This window comes from Bombina bombina, chromosome 6 (assembly GCF_027579735.1).
Source record: "Bombina bombina isolate aBomBom1 chromosome 6, aBomBom1.pri, whole genome shotgun sequence".
Taxonomy (NCBI): Eukaryota; Metazoa; Chordata; class Amphibia; order Anura; family Bombinatoridae; genus Bombina; species Bombina bombina.
This window is the reverse complement of record NC_069504.1, coordinates 870478168-870496125: the sequence shown is the minus strand read 5'-3', so window position 1 is coordinate 870496125 and position 17958 is coordinate 870478168. Positions and strand designations below refer to the sequence as shown.

General features: G+C 37.4%; 1 protein-coding gene across 1 annotated transcript; it reads left to right on the top strand.

Annotated features, from left to right (window-relative positions):
• Window positions 1-1617: 1617 nt before the first annotated feature.
• Window positions 1618-2556, top strand: LOC128664737 (olfactory receptor 6F1-like). The gene has a single exon (XM_053719545.1). It carries the CDS (start codon window positions 1618-1620, stop codon window positions 2554-2556), a length of 939 nt encoding a protein of 312 aa, XP_053575520.1.
• Window positions 2557-17958: the final 15402 nt, after the last annotated feature.

The following is a 17958-nucleotide window of genomic DNA, read 5'->3' as shown; positions in this document are numbered from 1 at the left end:
AATAATTTATTACAGTTGTACTGAGGAAAGAATATTTTAAAATAGTTATGGCAAAATGTTAATTGTCATACAGTATATCTAATCAACATATTCCAAGATTGCTATATGCTTTATATTAATAAATAAGGAAAGAGTTATTTTTGTTCAGGTACCATCTATAACACATATCTTCAAGTAGAAAATATATTTTATATTAATAAGTCAATTCTGATTAAAATAAGCACCTTAGAATATTTGGCTTTCCCTTTACATACAGGTGTACATTATTTGTGAATCATCAGTTTAATTTTGACTTTAATATCTCTTTTAGTACACCCCACTGAAAAAAAATAAGGAGATCACCACCAGTTCAGTTAATTCTGTGTACAACTAGTTTATTATTGCATTATTTAACTGTAGCTGTTTAAAGTTGTTTCTCTGCTTAGAGCATATGAAAATAAAATACAAAATCAAAAGTATAAACTGAATTAAACTCACATTTAATTGAGTGATGTTTTGAATATAATATTATAGAGATTTAAAAAAAAAAAAATCACATTTCTCTTCAAATTTTATAATTTATAAGACTTTAGACAGACTTATTAAAGGGACAGTATACACCAGAATTGTTATTGTTTAAAAAGATACATAATCCCTTTATTAACCATTCCCTAGTTTTGCATGACCAAGTTATAATAATACACTTTTTACCTCTGTGATTACATTGTATCTAAGCCTCTGCAGATTGCCCTCTTTTTTCAGTTATTTTGACAGATTGCATTTTAGTGATGACTCCTAGGTAACTCCACTACTTTGAGCATTATGTTATCTGTATGGCACACATGAACTAATGCCCTCTAGTTGTAAAAAACTGTCAAAATGCATTTAAATAAGTGGCGGCCTTCAAAGGCTAAGAAATTAGCAAATGAGCCTACCTAGGTTTGGCTTTCGACAAAGAATATCAAGGGCACAAAGCAAAATTGATGATAAAAATTAAATTGGAAAGTTGTTTAAAATTACATGCCCTATCTGAATCCTGAAAGTTTATTTTTGACTAGACTGTCCCTTTAAGTGTTTTATCTACAAAAAATTTCCAAAAGATGTTAATTGACATTTTTTTGTTGAAAATCATTAAAAAAAAAAAAACTTTTCTACAGGTTTGTGATCAACCCCTGAATTAGAATTAGAGAAACATATTTAAATAACTTCAAATTAATTCAACATAAGTGTTTTATGTAAAATAGAACTTACAGTAATTGAGATTAAATTATATGAGAAATTGCTTTATTAACATAGTCAAATATTTTTTTATTTTCAGCCTTGTCATTTAAACGGCAATGTTGTCATGTTGTCTCGTAGAGGTTATTCTATTTTTGTTAAATAAATCTATGTTTTCATTTATTTTTGCTAAAAAAAAAATAAAAAAAAAATAAAGGACAAAGTATATAAGGCCCACTGTTTGTACAGCTATTATGCTCACACCCCACTGTCAATAAATTCAGCCCCCCTTTCTTTATCAAATGTGGCCTCGTGGTTTAGATGTAGAAGATATACTTCAGTGGAACATATTAATTAGAACTGCATGTTTACATTGGTATTAAAAATGTGTATATCTTACTTTGTTCTTGTCTGCAGAAGATGCACATGGACAATCACACCATGGTGATAGAATTTATTCTACTCGGATTTCATGATCTTCATGACTTTCAGATATTGCTCTTCCTGTTTTTAATTGTAATGTATGCTGCTACAATAGCTGGAAATGTTCTGATAATTGTCTTAGTAACAACCGTTCATCAATTCCATATTCCAATGTACATCTTTCTCTGCCACCTCTCTCTCTCAGATATACTAATAAGTACTAACGTTGCTCCAAAAGCTCTACAAGTTATATTACTAGGTAGAAGCTCTACACCTGCTGGTGACTGCATTACACAGCTGTATTTCTTTGGTGCTTCAGCAATTATAGAATGTTGTCTTCTTACTGTAATGTCTTATGATAGATACTTGGCCATTTGTAAACCATTACATTATACAACAATTATGAACATTATACTTCCACATTTTCTGGCTCTTTGGTGCTGGATGGCTGGTTTTGTATGTGCTGGGATCACACAGGTTCTTATATCTGAACTAGATTTCTGTGGCCCAAATGAAATTGACCATTTCTTCTGTGACCTTGCTCCTCTTCTTGAGCTTTCCTGCTCTGACACATCGCTTGTACAAATTGAAGTATCCATTGTGGCCATTGTAATGGGTCTCCTCCAGTTTTTCTATGTGATTGCAACTTATGTCTGCATATTTTCTTCCATCCTTCAGATATCTTCAATCACTGGGAGACATAAAGCCTTCTCTACTTGCAGTTCTCATTTGACTGTTGTTTGTATATATTATGGGACATTAATTGTTCTGTATGTATCTCCGTCAAGAGGATATTCACTGAATTTTAATAAGGCCCTGTCTTTTCTGAACACTGCAGTGACTCCATTGTTTAATCCTATTATATACAGTCTAAGGAACAAAGATATTAGAGAAACCATACAAAATGTGATTAGTCACAAAATTACTCCCATGTAGTGTTTTATTTAACATGTTTACAACTTATGGGCCAGATTACGAGTGTCACGATAATAGTTGCGCACACAAGTTATCAGGCTTATCACAGATGTTTGTGCGCAGCGGAAGTAGCGTGCGTATTACAAGTTGAAAGTAAACCTGTTCGCTCAAGCGCAATTCTATTTAACTTTGGGTTAGCGTGACCTCAAAGCTCTGGTTACCTGTTACTCTCAAGTATAAAGTGACACAAAACACATCAAAACACATTAAAAAGTACATTTACACTTAACACCATCTAATAAAAATGAATAAAAAAAATGTATAAAAAAGTTATAAGGGTTGAAAAGATATGAGGTCTCAGGTGTTAGAAAAAAAAGGACTGCAAAGGGTTTTAACATAAAGATAGATACATACATACATGCACATGTCTAAGTATGTATGTATGTATGTACTATATGTATGTATATCTATATACTGTATATATAAATATATATGTGTGTGTGTTTGTGTGTACATATGTATTTATATATGTATTAATGTATTTACAGACATATATACTTATAAACACATAAATACATATAATACATATGTATACATATATAGATGCCTTGAAATGGAGCCCTTTGTAGTCAAGTAGATGAAAACATGTAAAATCATATTTATGCAATATTTATATTTAATAAAGTGTTATACTGTGTTTTTAGTGTAAATATTTCACATCTCACCCTATTCATAGACAATACCTCTAGCACAACTTCTACCTTGATGGGCCTGCGCTTGTTTCTTTACTTCTAGATTATTCATAGACAATGTTATGGTTTTCCTTGGTGGGGGCGTAATCAAACCCTAAAGATGACCATTGTCCCTATATTTTATATATCTCCCTATATTTTATATATATGGGCCCTCTACCCATTTGATCCCAATAATTGCTACCTTTTATACCGCCTTTGTTTATAGTGCTGCGGAATCTGATGGCGCTCTACAAATAACCTATAATAATAATAATAATAATATATCATGCAGGCAGTTCTCATCCAGATATATCAAACCAAGTTACTTCAAATGCATGCTTACCTCAGTAAATTAATCTGAGGCAAAATAAAACCTTGGATCAATAGAGCTACAATTTACAGACACACATCTCCCCACCTACTCTTTTATTGTAAGGCACTAACAGAAGATACTTTTTTTTACAATGTAAACTGTAAAATGAAGGAGGCAGCTGCCATTATTTTTAAGGGGCTTTTTTTTTAGTCATGTAGGCCACAGCTGATATTTTTTGCTTATGCTTTATCTGTGTCTAATTGCCTTGTTCTCTGTCTTGCTTGAGAACTCCTATTATGTAAATATGTTATCTCTCTGTGTATAACACTGGGCCAGGCAAATATCTGTAGAATAACAATCAGTTAATTGCTGTATTTCTTTCCCTGTCCAAAATTAGACAAGTCACATGAATGGTTTCCTGCGTACTAGGCCAGGTCCTTATTATAGCCGAAGCTATATGAGTCTATGCTATTTTGCTGACATAAAAACTAACTCGCTGAATTGTTCCTCATTCTTGCAAACTGTAACAAGTATAGAAAAACAGATGTATTAGAATAGGTATTTTGTCCAGCAACCAGATGAAGGGAAATTTAAGTCAAATATTTCTGGTGGACACATATTTCTGGTGGACACATGTTGATTACGTAACCTCTTGTGCTCTGTTAAAACTGAATGTTGGACTGCCCAGCTTCAGAATTTGCTGTCTGCATAATTCTCCCATGTTGATCAACTTGGTACGTAATCAATAAACAAAATATCAACAAAGAACCTGGTGTATTCCTTGACTTTGGATATTTGTGTCAGGGAAAATGACAGTTTTGGTGAGTTGGCCCTGGAATGGCAATATCTCAGAATCCTCTTCAGGCAGACACCACTGGACCCTGGGGAAATTTAACACAGGTAAGCCACTTTTAAATGTCTTTAGTTAATTGGTTGAGTGTCTCTAGGTAAGGGGGAATATGCTTGAGCATTCTGGGTGACGTGATTCCTAGAAATTTTGTTTATTGACTTCATTGAATTTATTGTGATTTCACTGAATTAATAGTTTAATTGTAACATAAATTATTTAAATAATTTGGTTGTGACGAATTTGTGTGACCAGGGGGTTGTCAGCCCACAGGCAAGTAAGAGTGGTACTGGGTCTTCAGTCTCAAAAAGCCCCTGGGGGCTAGAGAGAGAGTTGGGAGAGAGACTGAGGCGATACCCTTTACTTAAATCTTGACCTGGTTGACATCCTAAGGGCAACACTGAGGCAAAGTCACTGTATATTTATAAGAAATTACAAAAGTCCCAAGCTTGTAAGCAATCCTTACTTATCTATATCTTAACCTCAGCTGATTGCAAGAAATTGGAAAAAATAACAACCCCCTAATTGGCAAGGAGTAGTTGATTACATTAATTACATAAAATCCATGGAAGACTTCAGAAACAGACAGCAAACTAACAATTACTGTTTGATCTGGGAACCCTGGGAAACCTACATATCCAACAGAAGGAAGTAGAAACAATTAACTGTGTACAAATAACAGAACCAATGTTATCCATTACTCCCCCTTTTTTTTTTTTTAAATAATTTTTATTGGTTTTTACATTGTATACAATATTTTCAGATGCCAACAAAAAAAATATGAAAAATACAGATAGCATATTAATCTGAAATAGATAAGAAATACAATCATGCCAAGAAAACAAGAAAAAAACTGCAATGCGATTCTGCTAATCAATAAAAACAAAAGGGAAGTGTCAAAAAAATACAAAAGAAAATTTAAACAACAGTAGATTTCTCTTCCTTTTTTCTTTTCTTTAAACCTCTGACCAACTTAAAAAATAAAGCATGAATATCACCATACTGAAGGGACCACATCATATAAACAGGAAGAAAGAAGAAAAAAAAAAAAAAAAAGGGGGGGAATTGAATTCTCTCTCCCCTCTCCTCCCCCCCCCCCCACGTCTCCCCCCCACCGCTACTCCGGCACTCCCACCCTACCATCCCCATTAGGTCGCTCCAACCAGCTGTGCGGAAAGACATTTAAGAACGTCAACTCCGCAAAACTCACTGTTGATAGGAAGGGGGATAGAATCATCTTTTGCAACGGGAATAACCAGAGACCACTTCCACAAAAATTTCTGATTTTTTTTCTCAGCGGCGTCATAAAGATGATATGAATCAAACACTAATTAATTTTGTAGTATTTTAAAGACCATGGCTAGACCAGGCACGGTCTTAGCTTTCCAATTTTTCAGAATACAGTGTCTAACTGCTAATATGATTGTATTTAAACTATTTATAGTATTACAATTAATCACATCATTTGGCGAGAAAAGAAAAATAATATCTCTCGCGGCTAAAGCTATTGTTACTTTGTATAGTTTATTAAACCAAAAAATAATTTTCAACCACAATTGTCTAACTTTAGGGCATGTCCAAAACATATGAAGTAAGTCTGCCTTGCCATGCGCGCATCGCGGACATAGATTAGCTAAGGAAGGATAAAATTTAGATATTTTCCAAGGTGATAGATATAAATTATTAATCAACTTCATATGAGATTCTTTCCAAGATATTGGTACTTTACACTTACACATGGCCTCAAAACTCTGATTAAATGAATCATGCTCTACTGAAGGAGATATAAAGATCCATGCTTATCCATAATAAGCTGACTCTGTTTACTCAACAAAATGTCATACATTAGGGAAATCGACGCATCTCCTGCAGTAAATTTTTGTACACATAACTTAATATCTGCCCAAATCATTGTGGTCGAAACACGCCACTTCTGCCCTGCAACAAAGTGCCGAATTTGAAAATAGGCAAATAGATCAGCCCTAGGAATCCCATATTTACTAAAAATATCATCTGCTGATGCCATTTGATAACCTTCATCAAGGACTTGTTTTACATATTGCAGACCTTTTCCAGCCCAGTCTCTAAATGTTTTTTGATATAACCCCGGGAGAAAACTCGGATTACCTACAATAGGTAGAAATTCAGAAAAGGAAAAATCCAAATCTAAAATAATACAAAATTTATGCCATGCAGATACAATATTTTTAATAGAGATGAGACAGCTAATATTCTGCGGCAAATTCTGTACTGGGGAGTGTATAATAGCTTTTAAAGAGAATGGAGCAATTAAAAAAGTATCTATTTCTTCAGAAGATGCTATACTGGATCCTGCAATCCAATCTATCACTATTTTAACCATAGCAGCTAAATTATAAAATTTAATATTAGGCAGCGCTAATCCCGCTGCGTCTACCTTTTGCATTAGTCTTTCCAAGCCAATTCGAGGCTTATTATTATTCCAAATAAATTTGGAAAATAAAGCATTAATTAATTTCAAATCCTTATTTAAAATAAATAACGGAAGATTCTGCAATGGATACAACAAACGCGGAAAGATAATAGATTTAATTAGATTAACGCGTGCTGTCAAAGAAAGTGGAAATACTGCCCACACATGTAGATCTGAACTGATTTTTTGAAATAGTGGCTCATAATTAGCTTTATACCAATGGCTAGGATTTTTATGCAAAACTAAACCTAAATATTTAATAGCATCAACTTGTTTAAATGGGCTATTGGGTACTATAGTCTGAATGATGTTTAAACACATTAGTTCACTCTTTTCTAAATTTATCCTATACCCAGAAAAGGAGCTAAAAATTTTCAATGTATAAAGAATAAGCGGAATAGATTGTTGTATATTCGCCAAAAATAATAATACATCATCTGCGTATAACAGGGTTTTAAGAGACTGAGTGCCAATCGAAACTCCCGATAAAACTTTTCTAAACTGTATTTCTAATGGCTCCAATGCAATATTGAAAAGTAACGGGGACAAGGGACATCCTTGTCTGGTTCCTCTTTGCAGTATTATTTTAGGAGATAGAGTCCCATTGATCAAGATAAAAGATATAGGGTTATGATATATTTTACAAATAAATTGTACAAATTCACCTTTAAACCCAAACTGATCTAATGCTCGAAATAGATATTCCCATACAATCAAGTCAAATGCTTTGACCGCATCCAAGGAAAGAATAGCAACATCCTGCCACAAAGGCATCTGTTTACTCTTATCTACATTCCACGCATAGTCCAAAAAATTAACCAATTTACGAATATTTTTAGAAGGGTTTCTACCTGTCATAAATCCAGTTTGATCTTGGTGAATGATTTTGTGTAAAAAGATAGATAACCTGGATGCAATAATAGACATTAAAATTTTATAATCTATATTTAACACTGAAATTGGCCTATATGAGGCCGGATCCTCCGCGTTTTTATCCTTCTTTAAGATAAGTGAGATATTAGCTACCGAAAAATAATTTGAAATAGGACTCTGAGAGCAAAAGTAAGAATTAAAAAGATTTTCTAATATTAGAGGTATCTCTTTGTTTAAGCATCTATAGAACTCCGCAGGGAATCCATCCGGGCCTGCTGCTTTATTCAGCCTTAAATTGTCTATTGCTTTGCTAATTTCTTCTGAAGAAATTGGAGCATTAATTACAGTTAGGTCATCAGCAGATATTTTGGGTACCTCTATCATATTCCAAAATAGGTCTTGCTTCACACTGTCTATTTCAATTCCGGTGTACAGCTGTTGATAGTAGGTGTGAAAGATTTCTACTATTCCTTTAGTCTCAGTGACTCTACCTTTGTCTGACTGAATAGATAGAATGAGATTTCTCTTTTTTCTCGCTTTAGACAATCTAGCCAGATATTTCGCGGAGCAACCATGCACTCCTCTAAAATACAGATTAATTTTTGTCTCTTCTTCTACTAATTTTTGTTTTAGGAAGAGATCTCTTTCTTTTCTATTCTCTCTGTATTTTCCCCAATTAGCCACTGTCGGATTTGAACAATATTTTCTATAGGAGTTCTTAACTTGGTTTGTAATTTGAATTTCTCGTACTCTATTCGTTTTCTTCCCTATGCTCACATATGATTGAATCGCTCCCCGCATAACAGCTTTAAAAGATTCCCAGAAGATCTCTGGTTTATGAAAACAACTTAAATTCTCATTATAATAGCGCTGCCACACTATTTTTAAAAAGTTAACAAATTTAGGATTAGTATATAGATGGCGGGGGAAGACAAATCTAGGAATTCCACCCCTTTCTTTATTACCTGAAAGGAAAGATAGTGAAACTATAGCGTGATCTGATACACAGATCTCTACCATTGTACTTTCTAGATCCTGCATTAGTAGTATTTTGGAAATAATAAAAAAAAAAATCTATTCTAGAAAAAGTACGGTGTGCTTTCGATTCACATGAAAATTACACTACATCATGATTTTTAAACCGCCAAACTTCCACCAGCTTCAACTTTGTACAAAATTGTCTTAAATATTTAGCATTTCTATTATGGGTCATTCTATTTTTTTTTTGAGAGTCTATCTAACTCTGGGCTAAAAGTTGCATTAAAATCCCCTCCTAGAATCATATTCTCTGAGACAAACAGAAATAACTTCAGTTTCATTTTTTCCCAGAAGTCAACCGAAAAATCATTTGGGGCATATACATTACATATGACCAATTTCCAATTTTTCACTTGTATCTGAAGAAGAATGAACCTGGCTGCCGGGTGAATTTCAACATTAACTAACTTATAATCTAATTCTTTGTGCAAAAGTATAGCAACCCTGCATTTTCTAGCTGACCCCGAGGTAGAGACAACTTCCCCCACCCACTTTATCTTTAACTTTGCTGCTTCTTGCTCATTAAGATGAGTCTCCTGCAAGAGTACCACATCCGGTTTATAGCCAGCTAAAGTTTTGATTACTAATTTACGTTTAGCGGGGGAAGTTATCCCCCCTACATTCCAAGATATAACTTTAATTCCTTCCCTCATCCACCGTTAAAATCAATATAACGCATCCCGGGGGGGGGGGGGCCGAGAGGGAGACCCAAAGCACGCGAATAGGGAAGAGAAGCGGGCGGGAGAAGAAGGGGAGAGAGAGAGAAAAAAAAAAAGGGTAAAACCAAAGACACATAAAATACAGTATAACAACTTCACTGCTTCCATTTAACATATAGTACCTATTATTTAGAATAAAAAAAGCTCCATATAGGGCAACCTTTTCCTTATATGAAATCTGAGACTTACCCTGTCTCTATAAATTTTTTAACATCTGCCTCCTCATCGAAAGAATATTTAGTACCTTTATCCTTTACAATTATACGAGCCGGATATACCAGGCGAGCTTTTACCCCCTTATTTATCAGTTGCGTGCAATATGGGGCCATTAGTTTTCTTTTAGAGGAAGTCTCATATGAAAAGTCCTGAAACAACAGAATCCGATTCTTTCCAAAAATATGAGGATCATTTTTTTTTAAAATAATTTCAATATTTAAATTTTATCTTGAAATTTTAACAGTTTGAAAATACAGATTCTGTTCCTCGGGACTCCATCCAAAAGAGATTTCTTTGGACCCAACCTATGTGCTCGCTCTATTGCCAGGGGTAGCAACTGAGGGGACATCCCTAATGTTTGTGGTAATGTAATTGAAGTGAATTTCAATAAATCCTCATACTCTGGTGTCTCTGGGAGGCCCACTATCCTAATATTGTTACGCCTGGAGCTGCATATTTTTAATTTTAGCTTCCTGTTTCTGAATTAAGTCTCCATGAATATGAGATATATCTTCTACCTAAGAGATTCTAGTTTCGGCCTCTGTTAATCTGTTCGAAAACTGCCTTACTTCAGAGGATAGCGTAACTAATTCAGCAGAGATAGTTCTTTTTTCTTTTGTAGAGAGCTAACAGTTAGATTTAGGCAATTAAAATTGGGCGTGTAAGCTTGTATTAAAGTGGCCTATAAGCACCTATAAAGCAGAGATTAAACTGACGATACAAGGGAGTTGGAGAGCCCTCTGTGCATGGTCTATTATTTTGAAGGAGACAAGCCCAATAGAAATACAAGAACAGTTAAGCTAACTGGTTAAGGTAGTAGAGATCTACAGGCCTGTATGCACTACTATGCGCTATTAACACTACTATAGTAACTTTACTATATTTTCTTCACACTAAGTTTTGATAATATAATATAGTGGGAAAAGGTTGGGAGGGGGGTATTGAGACACTCATTTATAGTCTATTTTTTTGTTTTTGTGGGTCTTCACTATAATGTGCACTTGATTTGTTTTCTTTTTTGTTCTATCATTAATGGATAGATTTATTACCCAGGTGAAATCTAAATCACCCAAAATGCCTGTAAAAGTAAAAGATAAAAGAAGTAAAACAACAGATACCAGTTTGGATAGCTCAATTGAATCTAATAAAATGTCTTCTGATTCACAAACACTGATTTCACAGCTAACAGAGGTATTTTCTCCACAATTCGAAGTAATTAAGAAAGAGATTACTCCCCTTACTACCTCTCCCCTGTTTCTCCTGTCCCCCTTCCCCTCTCTTTCATTCTTCCCTCTTAATTCTAAGTGAGAAGACCATGATACACACGCAGACTACATCACATACATGCAACTGTAACCAACTCTGTGTTAAAAGGCTGTCTATAATGGTGTAAATCTATTGTATACCATATTGTCCTTCTAGAGTTTGTATTAATGTGTAAAGGAAATAAGATTGTTAGAAAGAAAATATTGTAAAATAAGATTATAACATTTGTTCCTGTGGGGTATGTCATGACAGTGCTATCCCACTGAAAATATTGCAACAGTCTACTTTTGTACATGATTAGCACTGTAAACATGTAAGTTGTATTTTACTAATTGATCTCAATAAATACTTATGTTTTGTAAAAAATAAATTAAAAATTTCCGGTAAAATAGGTGCTAGCTTAAGACAGTGTATTCTGGTGCGTAAAACTACAGTGGCAATTAAGATGGGACAAACAAATCTGTTAAGCAGAGGAGGGACCCAAATGACCCCCAGGATCCCTTGCAGCCTATATGGAGCGACATAATGGCCCATTTACTAATTCCTATCATGATAAATAGGTAAAATTAGTCTAAGACACACCACTGGCCACCTGAGGGTACATGGAAACTTAGATTTTTGCACACATTGCAGGACAGTTTACTTAACACACATAGAAAAAATAAGCCCAAGCTCACTGAATGGAATGCCTATCTGAAATGGCACGCAGAAGGTGAAAATTGTCAGCTGGCCTCTCTAAAAACCTCATTAGAGGATAATTTCAGAAAACAAGGGGAAAAGGCAAAACTACAGGATCCCACTTATAACCTCCCATGAGTAAGGGAGAAAAGAAAGGGAAAGACAGAAATAGTCCACCACCTTATAGTGAGCCAGATCCTGTACCGGAGCAAAAAATAGTGCAGCCTTGCCCCCACAAGATCCCATAGAGCAAGCGCAAGCAGTAGTGCCCACCGCCCAACCAGCAACTCCTGCGCTGCATAGATACAATAGGAATAGACATATCCCTAGTGGGTTAGCTGGGTTTGTGACACCCAAAGCCCCTTGTGAAGACATTAGCAAAGGCTCTTACTGGTATAAGTGATGAATCAGAGGGGGAAAGCAAAGGGGGAAATGTGATAGTGGCACCACTCCATGAGTGTGCACCAGATGCAAATGGAGCAATCCACAGAATCCATACCCCATAGGCATTACAAGATATGATGGCAATGCAAAGCTCATTCCCCTCTGTGGCCTAAGATCCACAAGGATTTTTGAAACAGCATTGGATATTATGCTTTTTTACACCCTCTCAGTCAGACATAGTCTGTATTTACTCCATCAGAAAAGTAAAATTCATTATAGCTTATAACAGGGCACCCTATAATTGGGGAACTGAAACTGCTAGGCATGCTACTGTCTGGGATGCTATAGCTGATGAGAGGGATGAGAGGGATGAGACTAAGTTGTGTCAGTGGTATGCACACATACAGAAGTGTATTGCAGAGACCTTTACCGTTACCCGTTTAGCTGTAGATTGGAATAAAATTAAAATTATGAAACAGAAAATGGATCAGACCCCTAATGAGTTTGCAGAGGAAATATTGCAGGTTATTAAGCAGTACTGGGGAATTGAGGATGTGGAAAGGAATGCAAATACTTTTATAGTTAGTGCATTTGTAAATGACAAACCCAGAGCAGTCACTGGGGCCCATTTAACAAGCTCCATAGGGAGCTTGTGGGCCCGTGTTTCTGGCGAGTCTTCAGAGTCGCCAGAAACACAAGTTATGGAGCTCTGAGCAGGCGGACAGGAATCTCCAGAAATCAACCCGATCGAGTATTGCTCTATGTATTCAGCGAGGTCTTGCGGACCTGATCCGCAGTGTCGGATCAGGTCCGCAAGACCTTTCTTAAATAGGGGCCACAGTATGTAAAGGGTTCTTCCTATTACACAGAGGAAGGGAAAAAGGTAGCTGGCTGTGCAGTGGTTTCTGACTCTGAAGTAATAGAATCAGGCCCCATTCAGGTTGCATCCTTACCCGTGCATCCAAGACAGCAACAGTTAAACCTGCTAACATCTACAATGACTTGCTCTACGCTTTTGGGGTAGTAATGACTTTGGAGCATTGTGGAAACTAAGAGGGTTTATGCAGGGACTCCTATCCAGAATGCCACATATGTCAGGGATCTGCTACACACCCTCTTGTTACCATCCTCTTTTTCTGTCATAAATGTAGCTGCACACACAAAGGGAACAGATGACAATACAAAAAGGAAATGCACATGCAAAGCAAGCTGCCCTACACAGTCTATGGTCATACGAGGCCTTACAGGATGCAGACTATCAGGAAAGTTCACTAATATGTCTGGAGACTTTCTATGAGAGGTTGCTACATGAGGAAATTGACAAATGGTGTGAGTTAGGTGCTACACAAATGGAAGGTAGGTGGTATGGCCCCCAAAAAATGTACCTGCTCTCCCAGCATAACTGATGCCATACATAGTGAGACTCACTCATGGAATCTCACATGTGAACAGGGACAGCATGCATGAGATAATCATTTACAATGGTGGGCCCCTGGAGTCAGACATGCAACTGAGGCCTTGTGCTCCCCTTGCATGATCTTTCTTCAGCACAATGTAGGAAAACATATAAAGCCTGTTACTAAGAATCACTCACCATGTCCGTGGGGACCTTTTGTGAATCTGCAAATGGATTTTGGGGAATTACCAAAGGTCACCCATTACAAATACATCCTAGTCATACTAGACACATTCTCAGGGTGTGTGGAAGATCTTCCTTGTGCATCTGCAGATGCCAAAAAGGCTGCTGCAGGAGTTCATTCCTAGATATGGGTTACCACAGCACATATACTCAGATCAAGGTACTCATTTCACAGGACAGGTAGTACAGGAAGTATCAAAGGTGCTGAGCATACTATATAATTTGCATTGCTCATATAATGTCACGCCGCCGCCGGAGGTTCCGGCGGCTCTTCCGGCGTGTTTGGTTGCAATGTCTGCGTCAGGACCGGCTTCTTATTCCGGTCTCTCAATCCTCCGGTGCCTGATTGTTTTTTTCATTCTGGAGGCTTTTGTGAGTACTCTCGATTTGTGGATTCCTGTTTCTGAACCCTTGCCTAAATGACTACGCTATTGCTTAACCCTCAAACTGCCTGACTACAAGTTGCCAAACCCTGCATATACGACTACGCTATTGCTTAACCCTCAAACTGCCTGATTACAAGTTGCCAAACTTTACTTATACGACTATACTAATGCTTAAACCTCAAACTGCCTGATTACAAGTTGCCAAACCCTGCATATACGACTACGCTATTGCTTAACCCTCAAACTGCCTGTTTACAAGTTGCCAAACTCTGCTTATAAGACTATTCTATTGCTTAACCCTCAATCTGCCTGATTACAAGTTGCCAAACCCTGCATATACGATTACGCTATTGCTTAATCCTCAAACTGCCTGATTTCAAGTTACTAAACTCTGCTTCATTGACCACACTGATCTTAACCCTCAAAAGTGCCTGATTGTCAAGTTACCTAATCCTTCCTTATTGACTGTTTGTTTTTGGTTCCCTAATCTGAAGTTTTACCTGCAACTATCAAGATTAACTTTACTCTTTCCAGAGGACCCAGACCAACACTGCTCCATATCGTGAGTACCTTGTTTTATAGTAGTTGTCGTGGGGTCACATCCTGGATTAAACTCAGAGTGCAAGGGTGTTATTTTAGTTTGCCCTAGCATTTGGGTCTTCTTCTGGACATTACCTAACCTGACATTACAATCAGGCCATATTATGGACACAGATTAGTTATCCAGGGCTGTGGCCCTGCAAGGACAACTTCTTGGTAATCATTCTGCACATTTGCAATCTTTGGATTCCAAGCTTGACCAGATAACGGCTCTGCTACATAATCTATCCGCTCATTCTCAAGCTACTACGTCTCCTACTGCAACTGCTGCCAGTACCTCTGCTGTTTATATTCCACCTCAGCAAGTGGGACAATATGTACCTAGAATTCCTCTTCCTGATAAGTATGACGGGAATCCAGAAGAATGTCGTGGATTCCTTAATCAGTGTCGTTTACATTTCAGAAACAATCCTCAAGTATTTGTTAATTCTTCTGCCAAGATCACTTCTATCATTTCCCTCTTGAATGGTAAGGCTCTGGCCTGGGTATCCCCTCTTTTGGAGAAAGACGACCCTCTTCTTCAGGATTTGGAGTTATTTTCTCTTCTGTTTTTGATAAACCTGGGAGATCAGCTGCTGCTGAGTCTTGGTTGTTGGATTTGAGACAAGGTTCGCTATCTGTAGCCCAATATGCTATAGAATTCAGGACCTTAGCTGCTGAGACAGATTGGAACCATGGAGCTTTACAAGCTGCTTTTCACAAGGGACTTTGCGACCGCTTGAAGGATGAACTTGTGTTTCGGGAGCTTCCTGACTCTCTGGAGGATCTTATCAATTTATGTATAAATCTTGATGCCCGGCATTCTGAACAACTACAGGAGAGAGACAGGATTTGAAGAACCTTTTCTAGACCTTCTATTCGTCCTCCTATTCATACCCCAAGTCTTTCAAGTAACAACTCCCATTCATCTGAGTCTGTAGAACTCATGGAAGTAGGGGCTATTAAGTTATCTGAAGCCGAACATCATAGAAGGCGTACTCTTCGGTTATGTTTGTATTGTGGTACTAAAGGACATTTACTTATGGACTGTCCAATCCGTCCAGTAAAAGCCAAGGCTTAACTACTGATAGAGGGACAGAGTTAAGCCAGAATCCTATGACTACCCTCAATTCTAAACTATTAGTTTCTGTAACCATTTGTTTTGGAGACACTAAGTTTCAAGCTCAAGCTCTCATCGACTCAGGAGCAGCTGGTGTTTTTATTGATTCATGTTTTGTTAACTCTCTCAGGATTCCTCTTCTAGCCAAGAAACAATTAATCAAAGTAACTACTGTTAGTGGGCAGCCTCTGGGATCTGGAGTCATCCAACATTCTACTATTCCTCTTCTTTTATCTGTGGGCATACTCCACTCTGAAATTATCAGTTTTGATGTTATCTCCTCCCCTCACATTCCGTTGATTTTGGGGCTACCTTGGTTGCAGCTACATGATCCTGTATTCTCTTGGTCTAAGGGAGAGCTCCTTTCCTGGGGAACCACCTGTTTTAAGCATTGCCTGCAAAATCCCTCCAAACTAACTGGTCCTGTAGTGGCTTGTGTGGAAGTTCCTGATTCTCTTCCTAAACACTATCATGCCTTTTGTGATGTTTTTTCTAAAAAGGAGGCGGAGTCATTACCTCCTCATCAGATTTTCGACTGTCCTATTGATTTGTATTCCGGGGCCCCTCTGCCTAAATGGAGGACTTATCCTCTTTCTCGTCAAGAAAATACCTCTCTTGAGGAATACATTAAGGACAACTTGACCAGAGGATTTATTCATCCATCATCATCACTGGTGGGAGCAGGTTTTTTCTTTATTGGGAAAAAAGATGGAGGGCTTCGTCCCTGTATTGATTATCAGGCCTTGAATCAGATTACTGTCATAAACAGTTATCCTCTTCCGCTCATCCCTGAGCTATTTGATCGTCTCCAAGGTGCTACTGATTTTTCCAAGTTGGATCTCCGTGGGGCCTACAATTTGGTCAGGATTTGTAAGGGAGACGAATGGAAGACAGCCTTTAACACAAGATTTGGTCTCTACGAGTACCTAGTAATGCCTTTTGGATTGTGCAATGCACCAGCAGTTTTCCAGCACTTTGTTAATGAGATATTCAGAGATTTTTTTAAACCAATTTGTTATCATCTATCTGGATGACATTGTGATCTATTTCAGTACTCTACAGGAACATGTACACCATGTAAAGCTTGTGCTTCAGAGATTACGTGACAACTCCCTTTTCGCTAAGTTGGAGAAATGCTCTTTCCATCAGAGGTCCATTCCCTTATTGGGTTATATTATTTCAGAATCTGGCTTTGAGATGGATCCTGCTAAGCGTTCCACAATTAAGGACTGGCCTAGACCTACTACCCTCAGATCCCTGCAGAGGTTTCTTGGCTTTGCTAACTACTATAGAAAGTTTATAAAGAATTTCACTGGCATCACCTCTCCTCTCACTACTCTCACTAAGAAGGGTCAAGATTGTAGGAACTGGTCTATTCCGGCAGTACAGGCTTTTGAAACTCTGAAATCGGCCTTCTCTTCAGCACCACTTCTCAGTCATCCTATTCCTGATCACCAATTTATCTTGGAAGTAGATGCTTCCTCTATTGCAGCTGGAGCTGTTCTCTCCCAACGAAATCCGTCTACCAGCAAAATACATCCTGTGGCGTTCTTTTCCAAAAAGTTCAACCCTGCCGAATTAAACTATGATGTGGGCAACAAAGAATTATTGGCTATAAAACTTGCTTTGGATGAGTGGAGGCATTGGTTAGAGGGTTCTAGTCAACCATTCTTTATTCTAACAGACCATAAGAATCTACTGTACCTCCATACAGCTAAACGTCTCAATCCTCGTCAGGCTCGGTGGGCTTTGTTCTTTTCCAGGTTTAATTTTGTACTTTCCTATGTTCCTGGTTCTAAGAACTCCAAGGCAGATGCATTAATCAGGTAATTTCAGTCATCAGAGTCTTATCTGTTGGAAGCCGAACCCATACTACGTCCAGTCAGAGTTTTGGCTCAAGTAACCTCTTTTCCTGTACAGGCTTTACGGTCTGCTCAAAGCTGGGTACCATCTTCTCACAAGCTTCCTCCTGGAATTCTGTATGTACCCAGTGGATTATGTCTTAGGCTCTTACGTTGGGCTCATGACAATATATATTCAGGTCATCCTGGAGTAACCAATACTCTGTGGAGACTGAGACAGCATGTTTGGTGGTCCACCATGAGGAGAGATGTTAAAGATTATATAGCCGCTTGTAGCTCATGTGCATCGAATAAACAGTCTACTAATCGACCCTTTG